This window comes from Chaetodon trifascialis, chromosome 10 (assembly GCF_039877785.1).
Source record: "Chaetodon trifascialis isolate fChaTrf1 chromosome 10, fChaTrf1.hap1, whole genome shotgun sequence".
Lineage (NCBI taxonomy): Eukaryota > Metazoa > Chordata > Actinopteri > Chaetodontiformes > Chaetodontidae > Chaetodon > Chaetodon trifascialis.
In genome coordinates this window covers 10,311,140-10,330,243 of record NC_092065.1, presented here as the reverse complement: position 1 = coordinate 10,330,243, position 19,104 = coordinate 10,311,140, and the positions used below count along the sequence as shown (strand labels likewise).

The window sequence follows — 19,104 nt, the reverse complement described above, 5'->3', positions numbered from 1 at the left end:
AATGACACACAAGGACCATTTTTAGAGTTCTATGGTATCTTTGCCACATGCCAAAACCTTCAATCTGATAGTCCATGTGCCAGTGACACACACAGGTGGGTGAGCTGGATTCTAGGAAATGATGAAGAACCAGGAACGAGTATGACAGTAAGAAAGCATTAAGAATCAGACAGGAGGGTCTCAGTTCTAGAGCCCGGTTGTGTCCAGTATAAGCCGTTCAAACTTCCCTCCGCCCGCTTCTTCCCTTTGATGCTCCAGGTGTGTGATACCATCGAATGAGTCATCAGTCCCATTTCATTACGTTGTTATTAGTATTATCTCTGTTGTCCCACATTACCCATCATCTACTGTGGGGGCTGCTGACGGTCGACATCTGAATTGTAAAAATCTTTTGTTCTCAAAAACAAGAGAAAATACTTTACATACAGGCAGATAGAGTCAGTTCAGTTCGGCTGTTCCCACTTATCCATAATAGTCTCTAGTTAGGATTCGTTTAGGGGGTCGTTTTGATTCAGCCTTTATCTCAAAACCTCAACAAATAAACCAAACTATCCACAATACCATTTAAAGTGAGGAAATAAGATTCAAACTTTGGCTTCTTTTATGCTTTTAGTGCACAGAAATAATCAAAGGTACATTAATTAATTAACTAATCTGCTGACATGAGGTGATACACATTCATCAAGCTGGACTATCATCATGCTGACTGAAAATGTTCTTAAAAAAAAAACACTGGAGCTAAACAAGGTCTCATGCAGTCAACTTTTATTCACACTGTTACCTGGTTAGAACACTTTACTGTCAATATTGTCAGTTCATTTTTTGTTATAAAGATATTTGATAACCTGTACATGCAAAAAAGCATTTAAGTTGAATTGTTAAAAAACAAATGTAACGATACCCCTGTACACATATCAGAAAAATGATAAAACTGGCAAGTAAATGGAATAAAACTGAAAGAATTGTGCAAAAAAAAACCCAGTTTTCTCTGAGAGGAGACGTACCTTCATTTACACTGGAAAGCTTTTACAAATATTACAGTGCATAACTTAAGTCACAGCTTCTACAGCGTCTTCTGGGGGATTTACATTCAGTGTTAGTGATCTTTAGTTAGGCATGCTGAGACCACAGGAAGCGATCGCAGCGCTCCAGCATCGTCTGGATCATCGCTCTGAAACAGAAAACGAAAGAAATAGAAGTGTGATAAATACAAAATTGAAGTCCACTTAAAATACACTGACTCTCTTGGACTGTAGTGCTCCTTTTCATTCATCCATCCATTGTTTATACCCAACTTTCCCTTTTAGGGGTTGCTGGGGGGGCTGGAGTCTATCCCAGCTGTACACCCTGAACCGGTTGCCAACCGATCACCGGGCAACATATACAGACATACAACCATTCACCCTCACACTCACACCTAAGGACAATTTTAGAGTCAACCAATTAACTCAGTCTGATGTGGTGATCGGCACCCTGACCCACCTCTGCCTTATCTCAGTGACTCGTAGCAGCTCACAGACCAGTTTGGAGTGCGGTGAAAGGACCAGCTGCACTCCACACTCCTCCAGGACGGCCATGGCGCGGTCGGGTCCGGCTGTCCGAGCCAGCATCAGGGTCAGGCTCTCTGGGCTGATCTTCCCACCACAGTCATCTGAGCCATTGGACCAGCTGCTCCCATTCACACCAGTGACCTGTTCTGAGTCTCCTACACTGCTGCTCCGCTGAGACAACTGGATCAGGAGCTTCCACTCTTCCAGGGTCTGAGGCTCAACACCTGGAAAATAACAGAGGGCCAGTGCAGATGTTAGGCCATGAAATGTGTCAGTGCTTTGAGTATCTAACGCAGTCGCCCCAACATGCCAAACATTTGCTCGTTTCAGCTTCTTAAATGTAAGGATTAGCTGCTTTCCTACTCATTTATGACAGTAAATGAAGTCTTATGGTTTTGGACTGTTGGTTGGACAAAAGACGACGCTTTGGGCTCAGGAAAACTGTGACAAGGATTTTGACAGTCTTTTTGATATTTTATAGACAAATGATTAATCACTTAATCGTGAAAATAATCAGTAGCTGCAGCCCTACTGTGAAAGGAAAAGGTTTTTGTTTTACCATCCGGTTGCTCCAGCAGGCTGATGTCATCCAGCTGACAGATGGTGGAGAACGCCTCTGTGCGACGCTGCAGCTCAGAGCAGAGGTAGAGGTAGCCCGTCCAGTACCTACACACACACCCGATACACAAAGTTATATATGACAATGTCCAGTCACTGCCAGACACCAACCACAAAAAACTGTTAAGTCCAAAATAATTTGAAGTACCCGTGAGTGCGGCAAGTCTCTGCCATCTTCTGTTTGGAGGACAGGTCTGCAGGAAGATGGATCAGGAGAGACAGGAGGCGTCCATAACCCCAGCTGAAACAGTGAGAATGCCACCTGCAGCAGGAGTCACACGAATTCACTGTTATTCTGATACTTTATTGTTATTATTTTAACCTTGTTGTGGCCTGAAGAGGGTCCAATAGTGAACTGTACGCATAACAGTATCTCAGATAACATCCATTTTTTTCAGCCTCAAACTGAGGACTTACAAAATTATTACAAAGGAACATAACTGTCATTTCTGACTTTTTCACACACAAACAGAACCAGACCTTGGTTGTCCATCTGGGGTCAGGGTATCACAGTGTTGAGGAGCATCATGGGTAAGTGCCAGCTCCAGCCAATCCTGTCTCAGCGATTCCGGTTCAAGAAGGGACTGCAGGAAAGACAACCTGGAGGAAGAAATGAATGTGAAAGTCAGCAATAAGGAGGGTTCACTGTCTTTTTTGTGTTGGAAAAAAGATCTAACGGAGGACGTACCTGTGCTCCTCGGTTTGTGACTGGACCAGATTATCCAGGTATGCCAGGAAGTGGCTTTGCTTAGCCATGGTCATGACATCAGCAGGTGTTATTGTAGGATAGAATTGGGAAAACGACCGTACAGCTGCCTCTCCATGCCTCTCATACAGCCTAGATAATAACACAGTAAACTTCACGAGGTCCATCATCACAATAGTGGCGTATGTCCTGAAGAGAAATCTGTGTACTGACCTGTGTAAGTGAGCGAGGAGAGGAGGAGCACTCCAGGGCTGCAGCTCTCTCAGACTACGCAGTGATCGCAGCAAATCACCTCTCTGAATAACCTCCACTACCTTACTGGACTGCGTGAGATCTACAGAGAATGATGACAAGTCAATTTTCTTTCATTTCTGTATTTGTGAAATTTGAAATCTGAAAACAAAGTGCAGAAAAGTTTCGACCAGAGTGGCTCTGAAACGGTCAGCTGATTTAAGGAGAAGCTTCTGACCTAGCATGGCCTCAGTGAAGGAGCTCTGCACCTCCGGCTGCTCCTGATAACACAGCAGACACATTCTTCTCACGCGCTCTCTGTCCAGCAGAAAGAAGTAGCGCCGTAGGAAGGTTGTGCAGCCCAAAGCTTGTTCATGCGCCTGGTTTCTGAAGCAGCTCAGCTCTGTGTAGAGCGTTGCCAGCTGAGTGAGATTAGTCAGGATATCCGACGGTACAGGTTTTGGAGAGACAACTCTAACAGGCTCTGAAGGGATCCCAGTTGAGACCTCTTCCTCTTTTTCTTCTTTCTTCTCCTCCTCTGTAATGCTCTCTGTTGGTTCTTCTGATAAGCAGGAGGACTCCTCTTGTTGCTCTGAGCAGGAGTCTAGATAATCCCTCTCCCACCTCTCCTCTCCTGGTCCATCCTCCTCTGAATCGCCTGCCTCAGTGGACTCGTGCTCTGCAGGTCCGAGTATTCGCTCCAGCACTGGCAGCCACTCCAGCAGAGTTTCTCTCAGGCAGACTGGATCCAGTAGCACCAAAGGATCTTGGATCTGGGAGCTGATGTTGGGAAAATATAACGTGAATGTAAGTGTGGTTTCTACCATTAAAAGTGGGGAAAAAAGGAGTCAAATATCCTTACAAAGTGTAGTACTTACATCGCTCGTTCTGTTGCTGATCGAAGCTCCTGCATGTCAGCCTCTGAGTTTGGCATTTCATCATAAACCCTGAGACAACACAGACAATTCAATGGCTTTTTAACAAATGAGTGTGGACTTCTCTATTTATTTTATAGACCCATGTGTTCTCAGCAGAAACTAGTTCCAGTTCACTTTCATAGATCCGTACTTACTCATTGTCCATTTCCTCTGAGTATGGAGCTGTGGGGTCTGTCTGTCCACCCTCTCTGAAATCAGGACGCTGCCAAAGCTCAGTGTTCATCTGGAGGGTGTTGATCTTCTCTGTTGTCTTCTTAACAAAACTGGAAACACTGAGAAAAAGAAGATCAAATAATAAAACAACCTTTTGCCGACAAGACTACAAAAGACAGGTTTAATATCGGACAGCCACGGAGGCAAACACAACGACACACAGAGGACAAGGTCATATGACAAATGACTGAGTGTGATGCTTGGAAATGAAACCTGCCATATGCTCCTACACAGATGAACAATGTGAATTTAAAAAAACTACACCTTCAGTGGAAAGGGGAAGTAATCCGTCTAAAAGCACAGCTGCGCTTTATAAATAGGTTAGAGTTTCGATACTCCTAAGAAAAAAAATGAAAGACGTACAATCAATAAATACTTTCATCAGTGTTGGTCTTGAAAACTCAAGCTACACGTTACAGCTTCATGCCTGTATTGCATGAGCTGCAGTGACGCATTCTTCAAACCATTAGCATGTCTGTCCTTTATTTCTCTGGAAGTTCACCTGTCTTTGACAGCCTGCAGTGCGATGCGAGGGGGTTTGGGGCGGAATGAGAGGGGGAGGTGGAACTGCAGGCCTTGCTCAGATCGCTCAGCCTCCACACGGTCACTGCTCTGTGGATCTGAACAAAGATGGGGGCAAGAGCCAGAGGAAAAACACAGATGGATGGAGTGCTGGAGGGGAATGATGAGAGGCAGAGGACATAATGCAAGCAGATGGAGCGAAGGCACCAGACACCACTATAGAGAAAACATAAATTAAATGCTGCACGATGCAAAAGAACCAAAATGGTGATATATGTGTGATATAATAGAAGAGACAAGAGACTTAAAATGAACAGTGTGATTATATGTGTAAAGCATGTCAGCCATCAGTGATCATTCAGCTCTCGCAGCAGATCCAGTAGTACAGCAGAGCTGGTTTAACAATTTAATTTTCAAGTCAAATCAGAAACACATTCATTTAAGTGGCAAACATACAAGACAATATTAGAAACAGGCACATCCTTATGACAACAGAGATAAAGTCAAAGAGTAAAATTATTATCACGCCATGATTACATTGATAAATCTTTCAGCAGCTAGTATTGCTCCAAATTTTTAAAATTCTGGTATTTTAATAGAGTTCATGGTTTAATATGGGTGGTAGAAGAGAGGGTGAAAATAATTTCACTCTCTTTTCACATTGAACTCAGAAGAGGCAGAAAAGGAGTTTGTTCCTGCTAAGACAGAGAGAGAGAGAGAGAGAGAGAGAGAGAGAGAGAGAGAATAAGAAACAGAGAAACAGGAGTGAAGACAGAAACAACAAAGAGTGTGTGTGAGTCAGTTTCATGCTTCTATGTTTGTCTGTGTGACTCTTTTCTGTGCAGCTGGATACTGTGTCCATATCACGCTGCACAACTGCTATATGTAAACTTTCACTCTAGGGAACCTTCTGGTGCTCCTTCACTCATATTTGTGCCAGAGTGCGCAGGTTATACAAAAAGTAGAGGCAAATAAGAAAGATTTTTTAAGAAGAAGCAAGTACAAAAGAGGTGTTTATTATTACTGTTACACTGTTTGGATAACTTAGTTTATGTATGAAAATATCACGATTGCAAGCCTTTAACTTTTGCAGCCATTCTTTAAGTGTGATGTCTTTATAAAACAATGTATTAATACTGCTCGACTCCAACAGGTAATTTATTTCCATTCACAGCACTGGTTTGTTGTGTAGCTGGTGATCTCTTACCATGATCCACCTGATCGTCCTCCTGCACAAAACTGAACTCTTTGAGCCGCTCCTCCTCTGATGTGGATTGATTGATGAGGGAGCTCGTCTCTTCATCTGACTGACTCCCTCTGCGGCTGATCACACGATAAATTCCGCAGTCCAGGACGTTGAAGCTCTCCTACATAACGTAACGTAACCGCTGTAAATACACTGTGGTTACAGGCAGGGCCCGATGATTTCCATGATGCAGAAAACAAAGAGGGAATTGCAAAATTTGGACCTGAACCTGGACCTCATGGCGAGTCATGGGACAGCAGTACGTCACAGTAGAGATACTTAACTGGCTAATGTTAGCTGACTTTACACATGCAAGCTAAATTCCACTGTTGAAACCTAAAAAGGGTCCCAGAGAAAAGTAAATAAAAAGGAAGTGGGATGCTCATCGTCTATAATTGTGGCGGTTGCCGTTACCTGGCAGATTGTTTATACAGAGCGATCAGTTACGGGGAGTGACTTTAACTTACATGTGAGGAGATGCTACTTCTACGGCTGCTGGAGGCAGAGTCCAGAGGCTCTAGTTTAGTGATGACTTCCTCCAGCTGGCCAGACAGCTCCAGGTGTGTGCTGGAGCTGAGCTGGGACCTGAGATGCTCCAGGCGGTCAATGGGAAGCGATTTCCTGGCCTGAATCAAACAGGAATGATGAGCAAAGCTTCAATTAATACTTTATCAACTCTCCAATACAACACTCCACACAGGTGAGCTCTTGCTTGGATCATGAGAAAGATGTTAAGAGGATTCTAAGATTCTAAAATGCTTGATTTACTTTTATACGTAGCATGCCATTCAAGGTGAGACACCTTAGGTGAATAGGTATATTCTGTGCTTTACCCTTAGGAGCACAGTAAGTCGTATGATCAGTTAAGCTCAGATAAGACTGGAATCTCATGTACACAGCACACAGAGACGAGGCCCGCTAGTGCTGGCAGTGGCAGCCATCTTACCCTGCTGGTGCTGATTGTGTGCTGGAACATACAGCAGACTACAGCAGCTAGAGGCCAGGACTCCCGGCGCAGCAGACGCTCGACACAGCGCTCAGCAGATAACAGGGAGAGGTGGGACAGACGTCCACTGCCATGCAGACAGAAGAGCTCGCTGCGGTAGACTGCGATATCGAGCAAGTCTACAAAACCAGAAAGCAGCTTAAATAAATATACAGTAAATCAAACAGGAACAAAGGGTCTGGATGACCAATACTAAAATAATTTCCTTGTTATTATTAATAGCTAGTAGTCAGAATGACTTCAAGATGAGTATTTTTATGGACCTACAGTATGTCAAGATATTGACAGCTGATGTGTGTTTATGAATGCTTGCTTAACTAGTCTAAAAGGACCACTGGTGGTGTTTTGAGAGAAAGCAACAAACACACCTTTGACTTCAGTCCACAGAAGCAAGTGTCCATTCTGAGGTGTGAAGATATAAATAGCTGAATCAGTCCAGGTCAGCAAGTTTTGGTCTCTATGCAAATAAATAAGGTGCACAATGAGTCTGATGTAATTCACATATTTGCCTTGTATTCAATAATGTGCATATAAATGTAAACCTAACCACTCTGACACCAACACATAAGTTATATTTAACATTACCCCAAATAAAGCAGTTTAGAGAAGGCGATTGACTGGGAGCTCTTCTGCGCTGGGTTGTAATGTGGCTCATTTCTGTGGTAAACAGGAACAAAAGACAAATTCAGTGTTTCACCTTTTTAAAAAGACAATATAAAAGAAGGAACAATCAGTACCTGTAAGTGATGAGAGGTAGGGGAGGACAAGCCAGCAACTGTTTGAACTGATGGGTGCTCAGAACCTCGCCGTTAAAACTGGCCTCCCACATTCGGGAACCTGGCCTGGCGCAGTACAGCAGGGGGGGCTGACCAACTAATAATCCTCTGTTCTGAGGTAAAAAACAAGCTCCATACTCCCCATCACGCTCCTTATTTCCAACACGCCAGAACTTCTCCCTGTAGGCAGTTAAAGAGTTAAAAATACACCATACCTGATTATCTCGTGTAGGATCAAGAGAGAGAAATTAGCTTTTTAATAAGGAAATATAAAACATACTTTATTACAAACCAAATACCAAGATCAGTCTTACAAAAAGTTTGAGAAGAATTCTTAATAAATCACCAGAAAACTAGGGTGTCTACCACTGGAATATGGATTCACAATCTTCCACACACAATCCTGAGATATATGAGGGCATTAACATGGGCCCTCTGTGAGACAGTCGATCACAGACGCAGCCATGCTGGTACTCACCTCTCTGTGTCACAGAGGTAGCAGCGGCTCAGAGAAGACACCAGCAGGCGGCCTTCTTGGTACCCGAGCTGAACCACTCTGGAGTCCACGGTGGTGACGGTCTGAACAGGGAAGATAACGAATGCTGACCCCTTGAAACAAAAAAATAGCATCAAATAAATAATTACTGAAAGATGAATGTGAAGAAGGATATGTGTAAAAATTGTCAGTAAAGAGAACTGCAACAAAGAAAACCGGGAGATAGTTCTTTTTACACAGCTGCTGGATATGAAATAAGAAAACATTTTACCCTATTTACAATTTGAGAGTCAGGGGACTCTGAACTAGACTTTGTTGAATTTGCAAACCGAGACTCAGTTATCTTTACTTTTAGATTCTTAGCTGGTTGAAGATTTGCATGATTGTGAAATAAAAGCACAACAGCCTGAGAGGTTAGAAGGATCAGAGAACTCAATCTGTCACCTGGCTTGTATTAAGGCTCGCTGATTCGATTAAGTTCTGAGACCTTCCAAAACCGCTATTGTATCAACAAGAAAGTACCTAAATATTTTCAAAAGCCATTTTCTTAATGTACATTGTCATCAAAGAAACAATCCAATTTCACTGTTAATCAGTACCTTGCCCAGCTTGGAGGATCCTGCACGTAGAAAGGACACCTTGCCTCCTGAATCCCCAACAAAAACTCTGAGTGTGCTGGTGTCCCAGCAGAGCGCAGTGATGGCCTGACCTCGGTGCTCCCCGGACACACTGACCCTCTCCGGACGACCCCGCCGCTCCAGCTGCAGCTCCCACACCACCACCAGACCCTGACTGGAGACAAATGCTATGATCAGTAACAAACACACAGACACTGTATGCAGGAGAAGGGGGAAGAGGAGGAAGGTGGCAGCAGATGACAAGGGGTGAATTTTATTTGAGGGCAGGTGAGACTCTAACCTTGTTGCAACAGCGACAAAGTCTTCATCATGAGGACAACATGCCACCTGTGTGATAGATCCCTCCTGAAAAAGAACTCACAATGAGTTGCGAGTTAACAAGGAATCAACAGAAATCAGCATAAACATTGTACTCTTTATTGCATGCAGCAGAACTATCGTCAACACTGTACTTGTGCACAATAGGTGCTCAGTCACATATTACCTTGTGAGTGAGGATGAGCCTTTGTTTCCAGCCCTCCCTCTGAATTAGGTGCAACCCTCCTGCCGATGTTCCTAATGCGAGCCACTTCCTTGACACGGCCAAACAGGTACACTGTAACACAACAGGGTCACTTTTAGAAAGTGTTTACTCATCTGTGCATGTAAATGCATTGTAAGATGAACAATCTTTGTGAGATAATGTAAGTTTTTGTGCACCCACATCTCCCAACAGCCAATCTGAGGTTTGAATCAGCTTATTTTTTCATTCTATAGTACTTTAAAGGCATTCAGTGATAAGCTATGATAAATTATCCATGTATGATTTCATTATAAGACTGACAGACATGTGATGGTGAAACCTGCCTTGAGCCTGCCGGAGTCAAGACGGAGAGCAGACAGCAGTGGATCAAGACAGTCAAACTCTGCCAGTACATGGCTGTGGTTCTCTGGCACAACTGGTATCACAGGCATCTTCACTGGTGTTCATCTATAACTGAGAGAGAATAAGACAGTGAGCAAAGTATGGAAAAAAAAAGGGAGGGACTTCCAAGAATCACTGCTGCTTCCTTGCACAACAGGGCCCTCAGCCATGTGGCATCTGTGACTTTCAGTAGTGTACACTCTCACTCTCAAAATGGCCAGTCATGACTCCTCTTTATCTCCAGCTGTTCAACTAATCAGAACATAACTAAGAACCATTTAAATGGTAAACAAAGTTTCACTTAGCTTTACAGACATTCCTAGTAAATACCAACATGAGGGAGACACTACTGTCACTGAATGAATAAAGATGAATCATCTTGTGTCATTGCTTAACACATGCACACACAATTCTGTTTTAAGCTCATGGTGGCAAAAAACTGTTATCATCTTCAGTGTAGTGTAAGCATTGTTTAAATATCAGCTGTCATAAAGCCAAAAAGACTGTTCTAACAGGACAAGGTGACAACATTCAGCTCAAATGCAGCACAACACACTGTAGATTAACTTTTATTTACTTGTTGTGGTTTTAAGTGAAGAAGCAGAAGCAAAACTAAAGCTGCAGTTTTAGATAAATCACATACTGTGGCCCATAAACATCAGTGCACACACTATAAAAACATGCTAAAGCAAACTGACAGGATACAACTGCTCCTGAGCATAAAGTAGCTCACACAGGCATTTCAAAAGAATGTGTGAAGCGGCTGTCAACTCTGTCTCTGTATTTGTTTGCACTACGGTGCATCAGGACTTTGGAGATGCACACAAATCTGACCATAGTGTAATTGATGTGCTGAAGAGAACTGGGGATAAATGTAAAATTGAGCCCTATGATTGCATGTGCAGGGCTCATGATCCACAAAGCCTCAAGTCTAGATTATGAGCCTCTTATTATGAAGCACTCAGTCAAACTTGTTTTTCAAATGACTGTGACTTCATGGTGCTCACTGCCAAACAAAACTGGAAATAATTATATGACATCAAACGACCTGACTGGCAATGGGGTAGCTGTTCACCTGGTGAGCAAATCCAGCCTTTGGCCTCAGCATGACACTGATTATTTGTTTATACAGAAGCAGAAGTGGTGCCAATCTGTTTTCTCCTCTAGAGACAGCACAGATTCAATATGTGTGTTGCTTTTTCCCTAAAGTTTTTAAGTGGATGTCAGGCTTGTGCCTCACTTTAAAGTCAAACTTACACTGTAGAAATATTTGAAGATGTCAGAAGCTGGAGTCCTACTTTGAAGAAGTTTCAATTGCCAACTTACTTCAAGTATCAAAAGTACAATATCATTTTTACTGGTGCATTGATATATTAATAGCATTGCGTTGTTGCAACTGCTCAGAGGGGCTGATTTGAACACATACTGTCACATTTAAAAGCTCACTGTGTTTTGTTTGTAGGTAAAATGTGGTAGCATTAAAAGCAACACAGCTGTACATCTATGAAGTGACATGATAAGGAAATACCCATGGAAAGAACCTAAAATGTGTGGCCTAATGAGTGCAGTGCTTGAGTAAATGTACCAGCTAGCTAAACACGGACATTCAACTTAACCGTTACTGTAACGTTACAGTGTGAACGTTCAGAACCGATTTCAAGCTTTCCTTCTCCGTCACTTCAAGTTAATGTCATACAAATACAGTAAGCTGGCTGGCACTTTTTGGTTTAGACAGGTTTTCGCTCAATATACACAGTAAAGTGAGTGTAATGATTAAGTTGCTGCGCTACAAACACTACACAGGGTGATTCGATCATGGGAGTCTGCATCACGAGACCTGTCTGCTGACACTGATGCTAACGTTTCTACCAAAACTAACACAACCACGAAAGCCTTAAAATGAACAAAATCAGCACAACATGGCTACGTTAAAGATGTATGATGGTTTATGAAAACTAAGCTAATTCTGAACTGCTCGGTGCGTCAACTCGCCGCAGTGTCACTAACTATATGTGCAATAACAAGCTAGCAGCCATGCTAGCTAGCTAAGACAGTGATGTTACCTTTCACTCACCGTATAGTGAAGCTCACCAAACAGTCGGAGTGACACTCCAGCCGGCGCTGCCGCCTACAAATCTACTCCAAACCGCTGTCTTACATCACTGATTGTAACTTTTTTGGGAGAAAGTCCGCGGTCTTTCTCACGCCACTGTGACTGCAGCCAGCCGACCTGTCACGGCTTCACTCAGCTGATGAGGACTTCCTGAAAGCCGCGCGACGCATCCGTGACAGCCGCGCGGGATGCTTCGCTGAACGCCTTAACCAAGAACGAAACTCTCAATATTCTCCAAAGCAGCTACGCATTAAAAAGCACAAACGTGAACTGAGGCACATGGAATTAATAAGCTTTAAGCCTCACTTTATTTCAGAGTAACACTTTAGTCTCCAGTGCAGACAGAGGGTGCAGACATTACAAACCAGTGACAGTGTGTTTTGAATCACACACACTAATGCACTCGAGTGTGAAATGTCTTTACAGTATTGCTATATCCACTTTGTCTTTTGCTTCACATTTCCTGGAACTTAGCTCCCCAAATCGACCCAGTGTTCAGAGGGGCTTCCCTGTCGTCCAGGCTCTCCTCTGCGCTGTGCACTGATGAAACACATGTTGGCAGCCATCTGCTTGCGTCTCACACCTCAGTCTGTTGTCCTGAATACCTTCCTGATTTTCCAGCTGAAATTTGGTCATGTTACACCATTTTAAAAAGTCCCATTTAACCATTAACGGCACCAATCTCTCAACCATTGAGAAAACACAAACAAAAGTGAAAGAAACTAATTACAGTTATGTGTGACTGAGATGCAGTTAGTCTCTGTTGAACAGTTGTAGCAGCGTCCATCGTTTTTCCTCACAAAGCCCCTGTGACCCACGTCCCATCAGGATGTGATCTGCGGTCTCTTCACAGCAGTCTGAAGAACCTTCACAGGCCATTTGTCCATATACTTGAATGTCTTCCTTGTCCTCTCTGACAAACAGTCAAAATTCAGGTTTTCCTCAACATGCGACGGGTTTGCCAGATGTGGAACTTGCTATAGGCTGTCTGCAGCATCTCCTCCAAATGCCCTGTGAGCTGTGGAAAGGTTCAAGAGATTCAATGCAAGCGTCACCAACTGTAAGCCACTGTGTCATTATTAACAGCTCTGAGACTTACATTTGTACTTAAGTACTGACGCTGAATCTTCTCCTGGAAAGGACAGAGCTTGGTCATCTGAAATCTCTCAAGGTTTGACTTCATTTTCATCACCTGCATGAAAAACATTTGGAAAATCTGAAAAAATGTGACAGTGGGAGTGACGGAGATTATGCTGGAAAAAAAGTGAACATAATTAAGATTTTTGGCATCAACCAAGAAGAAAAAAATATCTATTAATTAATCAAAGTATAAATCACAAAAGGTTGGGATCAGTGTCAAGCTAACAACTGTTCTGATTCAGTGTTGTAAAACAATAAAACATGAAACTGTCCAAAGGGCATGAATACGTCATCAGCACTGTATGCTTTTTATTATGTTTGAGCCTCGGTTAGCTACACCAATACGCACAAGTGTGGTGGCATATTCTTTTCTTTAAACCACACATATATGCTAATAATTGATTTGTATGTGCTATTAGAAAAGTATCAGAAATGAAAACTTTTTTTTCCAAAAATCGCAGGTATTAAGACAGGGAATGCCTTAATGTGTGACAATAACAACTTGGCCTTCTTTCAGTACAGTGAATATCGGTCACCTTCTCCTCCAGAAACGGCGTGTTTACAGGAAAACAGGACCAAAAGTGTCTCAACAATTCTCCAGCAGCTGCATAAAGATGCTTCAACTCTCCTTGAACCTCAGTGGGAACCATCTCTGGAAAAAAAAAAGATCGGAAAGAAAATCCAAAATATAGTACTATCAGTTTAAATACACAGAATTTAAACATTTTCCAGGATGGATTCAGGTTTAAGCAAAAGTGAATTTATGGGTCATCACTGAACAATCCAGCAACCTGAGACAAACTCAGCGATTCTGTCAATGTGTTGCTCAGCAGCATTCCAGCAACCTCGCACACTACCAGCTTTCACAAGACGTACTATTAATGTTATTTAACAATTATACAGCACACTTACGATTTATGGCTTGCTGCCCTCCTGCCAGCATGAGGACACCACCTGGAGAAAGAGCTGCAATGGCAGAAGTAGCGGCTGTGCTGGACAACACCTGCAAAGTGTAGTAATGTGACTCACTGACGGCATCATTCATAGTTTAAACAGGTTACATATTCCTGACTTTTCAGGAAAACTGAATTATTTAAGTCACTTGAAAATATTTGAACAACACAATTAGGCGTAAATGAGCTTAAATCACATTGTAATATATCTCAGGGAGATTTGATTCTAGTGTCCTATATTTGGTAGCAGATCCTTATTTGTCACAGTTTAAATGCTCACAAGACGTGGGAAACGCTGGAGCTGTGTGACTGCCAGGAACTTCCTGATCTTAACCTGAGAATATGCTGTTATCGGACTTCGGAGTTGTGTATGAGGGGATTAGACTACAAAGACAATCATTCATCTTTGCCCATAGGTCAATGATTGTTGAATCACAACAGAGGCTGTGTGTTCTATAAAGGGACAGAAATATAGTGTGTGTGATCTAACCTGAGTGAGGTTGGGTTTGTAATTGGCCATCTCATGCTGGATGTAGTTGACAGAGTTGATGATATCCTGGCTTGTCGTATAATGTTGGGACTGAAGTGGCACTGGACCATGAGCATACCTTATAATAAAGAGTGGGAGTGAGAAACCTTATATTAGAACAAGTTATTTCATGAGTTTTATCGGTCGAAAGCCCAAAGTGGAGGTTGCAACTTATTAGAGCGTCCTTTCCCCTCCCCCTGAGATTTCATACATTCACTTCAAAACCACTAGCAGGAATTTACACCATGAAAACAACAAAACTAACCTGCAGAGTTAAATGCAAAACTATATTTCTAAACAGTAACCTGTGCAGAGGAAGTGAGACTCACCCACAACAGATGAGCCTCTTCCTAAATTCTGCACAGATGATTTCTGGCTACAGAAGCCTAAAAATTCTTTAAGGTCTTGCAAAAGCTGACAAAAGTAATCAAATGATTATTTTATTTCTGTTCAGTTGATGGAGAAAAAAATAACTATCGAGTTTGAAACAAGTGAAAAAGTCTAATTAGTTAATAATAATATTACGTTTTGTGAGTGTCAAACAGAATAAGAAACTTCAAAACATCATCCACCTGTTAGTTTTATTCATCACTGCCACTTGAAAACTCATTAAGTTAACGAGTAAGGAACAAAGATAAATGAATGAATAAGATGTGGACAAAATGTACCTGTCAGACTTCTTGAGGTTTAACGCGACTGTTTTTGGTCTGTTTTCCCTTTGCAGATCTTCATATTCGATGGCTTCTTGTAATTTAACCTAAGAGAGTTTGCCAAAAGAAAAAAAGCGACTCAGTCTGTAACAACCATATTTAGAAAAAACTCTGACAAAGCTACAGAGCCATCATACCTTCTTTACAGGAGGCTGGAAGAAGTCAGAATCCCTCGAGTTTCCGTCTGTGCTGCTCGTCTCACTGGCTTGGTCAGTTGGTGTTTCCCTTTAAAAATATGATACAGTTAGCAAAAAACACTGAGCATGAGAGAAGTTTTTCAAAAAGCCATCTCTTTACCCCTTGCGTGAGCCTGCTGCCAGCACCATGGCACTGTGATGGTTGAACCGCTTTATAATGGCAGCGTTGCTGCTCTCCTTCACAGTCCTGTTTGAAGTTGAGGGTGTTGTTGTACTAACTCCATAACCCTGTGTCACAGAAACACCAAGACTTCAGGTCGAAGGATGAAGAGGAAAAGGCAGCTACAAGTAAATGATTTCTGAGAGCATGAGGTGGCTGTCACTGGATCATTAAATCTCACCTCATCTAATGTTTTATCCTCTAATGACATGAGGTCCACCAAAGGATTCTTCACTCCTTGCACCACCATTGACTTCAAGCCTGCATGAGACAAATTAAAATTTTCTACCCATGAAAACAGATCTGCTGCTGCAGGAAATTAATAAATGTGGAAATAACACATGGCTGGAAAATCCTTGCACTTATATGTGAGATTTGCACCTGAAAATGCTTTAAAACTCTTACCCTTCTCATCTTGTTTGGCACACTCTGAGAAGATATCCTGTGTTCCTGTGTTAATGCGGTCTCTGTGAAAATAATGGGACTGGAAAAAGCGGGTCCAGAACTCCTTCTCCGTCAGGTTATGAGGCACATTTTCACTGTACTTCTGCTTCACTGCAAGTACAATCCAAGTTGATATACATACGTTTATTCCAATCTTTTACGTGATTGATGAGGAACATCAGTTTAATACATGCCATCAAGTTGACATGTAGTTGTTTACCTGCCGGGTATGTTCTGAAGATGGATTCAATGATGTCAGCTGTCAGATTGTATCTCAAGCCATTGCAGCCATCTGTTTGAGGTCTAATGTCTGCCTGTAAAGCACAGAAATAAAGCTTTCAACAGTGTGTTGTTGATGCTGAAGTTCTAATTGCTTAAATCAACTATGAAATTTAAGATTAAGCTGTGTAATGTAAGGTCTAATTATGACAGACTTGATGGACTCACCAGAAAGGCTCCAGATATACCAACTTCCTGTTTGTTGTTGTGCAGTGAGGGGTCTGTGTTGTTGATGTCTCCTAACCGGTTGGCCCAGAATTCATCAGCACTGATCACCTGGCTCACCACGAGATCCTTATATAACTGGAAAAGCACTGGATCTTCCTGAAGCATCCTACAGGAGAAAATAAATGAACAATATTTGAAGAATGAAATTATTCATGAACGAACTGCCAAAAAACCTCATTAGTAATCTAAAGTACAGAGAATTGTATCGATTCACTTTAATGCATCCTTTGAGACAATGAAAAGATGCTATATAAACTACATCTTGATAACATGGCTGCTCATTTTGACAAAAATCATCATCATTACTTTGGTCAATACTGAGATCAACAATATTTAATGCAATTACTCACTGGCTTTGCAAAAATCCTGAATTTATTAAACTTTACAAAAAACAACTTGTCTTTTCCACACTGGAGTATCTTGAACTTTAAATAGAATTCAGCTGACAAACAAATAAAAAGATAAAAATCAATATTACATGCACATACACTGAGTTGCCACTATATTAGGTACACCAGAATTGTTGATTTGACTGTAGTCATTATCAAGGCTGCAGTTTATGGTATTGCTGGATTGTATGTTTTCCAACCCATCTACCTCAGTATTAGAGAGACATCTCAGTATATATCTCATATATATATATACATCTCAGTATGTATATAACACAAAGTTCAGCCTCTAAAATAACCTAAAAGTTTGATTGACACCTCTCTGAAACAGTGTAAGGCAAATTGATCTTGAGTTGAGATTATTCAGTCAACATGTTGTTCTCAAAGTCTCAAAGTCAACAAGAGCTGGTCAGTTATATTCTGACCTCTCTACCCGGTCTGGGGTTCTCAGCCCCATTTGCATTTGATCCTAAAGATGAAGTAAATTTTAAAAATGGGTCCCAAATATTCATTTAAAAGAAACCCCTAAACTGTTAAATTATTTTCCAAAATAGCTTGCCATTGTAATTGCACTGATTTTACATTAATCAAACAGAAATAAAGTGTGTTTCTGTTGTTGGCAGAGACTTATACATACACCAGACCAGGGTATGTGGGAGTGACTCAAGATGAGCTACAATAAAGGAACATGTCACACAGTGGAACGATGTGGCTCATGAGTGAGTTTTTAAGTTTCTGGAGACCTGTGACACAGAGGACTATGCTAGATTAGGCTTTGGTTACACAGACAGCGTCTCACCTGTTTTTCTCCTCCAGTTCCTTGTTGGCTTTCTTCTTGAACTTGGGCAGAAGCTGCTGCAGCAGTTCTTTGGCAGCATCTCTGTCTTTCAGCGCGCTGCTCTCATTGGAAAAGTGGAATGTGGTACTCTCACCAGTGTGAAGGACCAGCTGGAGCTGAATTTTGGCTTTACCATCTGGACTGATCTTCTGACCTGTACAGAAAATAAACTGAGTGCATCTTGAGAACACCTCTACTACATCACTATTTAAGCACTACTTGTAATTTCATGGTATGAAGTACTCACAGCGAATATCTGCATACAAGTGGCTGACTGTGAAGCGGTCTTTGCCCTCTGGACCCCAGGCTATACGTTCAGCCATCAGATAAAGTGTGCCATCCTGCTTCCTCTGGCGAACCTTTTTCACCACCAGCAGCACCTCCTCTGATAGTGATGCCATGGCTCAAACAAATAACTGAGAAAGCATATAAAATGTCATGAATGATGATTAATCAATCAATCTTAGGTGCACCGATACAGAGAAAGAATATACAGAGCATTAGAAATACATGTGTTCAACATTTATTCAACGCTGTGACTAAAAAACTAGTCCTTACTTCACCTGCAGTTCACGCTACAGAATTAACATGAGCGACACTAACAATAAAGCAACTATACAGACTTAAGATCTTAAACAGTTTCTATGAGATACAGGCACGAAGTATTGCAGCTGATTGTATAACAACGTTCTGAATACATTTTATGCTTCCTACAACGCCTTTATTTTCTGCTAAGTAATGTGACCTAAACACCAGTAAGCCAGTGCTGTGTTGACGGTTTTATTACATCAACGAGCTAACCTGCGTTACGTTAGCTAACGTTAACAGTCAAGAAGAGAAAAAGCCTGAGGGAGAAGTCGGCAATAAACTTATTTTACCTCAAAATAAATCGATACCGCAACGACCACGTCGCTTTCCTTCAACACATAATCTCGAACTAATGAATTCTTGAAAATAAAAAAGAACAGAATTAGTTATTTTACACAGAAATTTGACTACTCAAACACTGTGCGTCCTGACTTTTGCGCCGACATGACTGCCTAGCGGTGTGTTACACTACAAGTGTTCCGGCTTGACAACGCGATGACGAATTAGTTCCGCTCTGAGCCCGCAGAACTGTTGAACTATAGAATAACTGTTTAAGTACATTAACAAATCTATAACCACAAATGCGAGTATTGTTAACTATGATGTTAAACTTAATTGCATTGGCGCGTTTCATAAAATGTATTTTTAATATAACTTTTCATTTAACATTTAACATTGATATTAACCTTCAT

The 19,104-nt window shown here is 41.8% G+C and overlaps 2 protein-coding genes across 3 annotated transcripts; both read right to left on the bottom strand.

Moving 5' to 3' along the window:
* Nucleotides 1–748: 748 nt before the first annotated feature.
* On the bottom strand, nt 749–12,138 carry hps5 (HPS5 biogenesis of lysosomal organelles complex 2 subunit 2). Of its 2 annotated transcripts, none has more exons than XM_070972884.1 (23): nt 11,919–12,138; nt 9,787–9,916; nt 9,425–9,535; nt 9,221–9,285; nt 8,902–9,094; nt 8,285–8,415; nt 7,768–7,986; nt 7,616–7,687; nt 7,399–7,487; nt 6,971–7,149; nt 6,492–6,650; nt 5,986–6,145; nt 4,759–4,876; nt 4,178–4,315; nt 3,984–4,052; nt 3,344–3,885; nt 3,088–3,208; nt 2,857–3,006; nt 2,649–2,768; nt 2,317–2,430; nt 2,110–2,216; nt 1,483–1,774; nt 749–1,171 (listed from the first exon to the last, which is right to left on the bottom strand). In XM_070972884.1, exons 2-23 carry the CDS (start codon nt 9,892–9,894, stop codon nt 1,111–1,113), a joined length of 3,318 nt encoding a protein of 1,105 aa, XP_070828985.1. In that variant the 5' UTR covers nt 9,895–9,916; nt 11,919–12,138; the 3' UTR covers nt 749–1,110. The 2 variants fall into 2 exon arrangements, with proteins under 2 accessions (XP_070828985.1, XP_070828984.1); XM_070972883.1 differs by having other exon boundaries at nt 11,936–12,105.
* Nucleotides 12,139–12,242: 104 nt separating this feature from the next.
* On the bottom strand, nt 12,243–18,882 carry gtf2h1 (general transcription factor IIH, polypeptide 1). The gene is made up of 15 exons (XM_070972126.1): nt 18,703–18,882; nt 18,072–18,240; nt 17,786–17,978; nt 16,538–16,703; nt 16,311–16,404; nt 16,052–16,201; nt 15,828–15,907; nt 15,587–15,714; nt 15,427–15,514; nt 15,248–15,336; nt 14,541–14,658; nt 14,010–14,100; nt 13,634–13,749; nt 13,057–13,149; nt 12,243–12,975 (listed from the first exon to the last, which is right to left on the bottom strand). Exons 2-15 carry the CDS (start codon nt 18,223–18,225, stop codon nt 12,889–12,891), a joined length of 1,647 nt encoding a protein of 548 aa, XP_070828227.1. The 5' UTR covers nt 18,226–18,240; nt 18,703–18,882; the 3' UTR covers nt 12,243–12,888.
* Nucleotides 18,883–19,104: the final 222 nt, after the last annotated feature.

Bases quoted from the DNA above. Each gene is read 5' to 3' on its own strand.
- hps5 (XM_070972884.1), bottom strand. From the start codon at position 9,894: ATGCCTGTGATACCAGTTGTGCCAGAGAACCACAGCCATGTACTGGCA. The intron at 3,886-3,983 runs GTAAGTACTACA...TCCCAACATCAG, and splicing joins TCAGCAACAGAACGAGCGAT to CTCCCAGATCCAAGATCCTT. The intron at 3,007-3,087 runs GTCAGTACACAG...GTTATTATCTAG, and splicing joins CTCCTCGCTCACTTACACAG to GCTGTATGAGAGGCATGGAG.
- gtf2h1 (XM_070972126.1), bottom strand. From the start codon at position 18,225: ATGGCATCACTATCAGAGGAGGTGCTGCTGGTGGTGAAAAAGGTTCGC. The intron at 17,979-18,071 runs GTGAGTACTTCA...TTTTCTGTACAG, and splicing joins CTTGTATGCAGATATTCGCT to GTCAGAAGATCAGTCCAGAT. The intron at 13,750-14,009 runs GTAAGTGTGCTG...TTTTTTTTCCAG, and splicing joins AGGGCAGCAAGCCATAAATC to AGATGGTTCCCACTGAGGTT.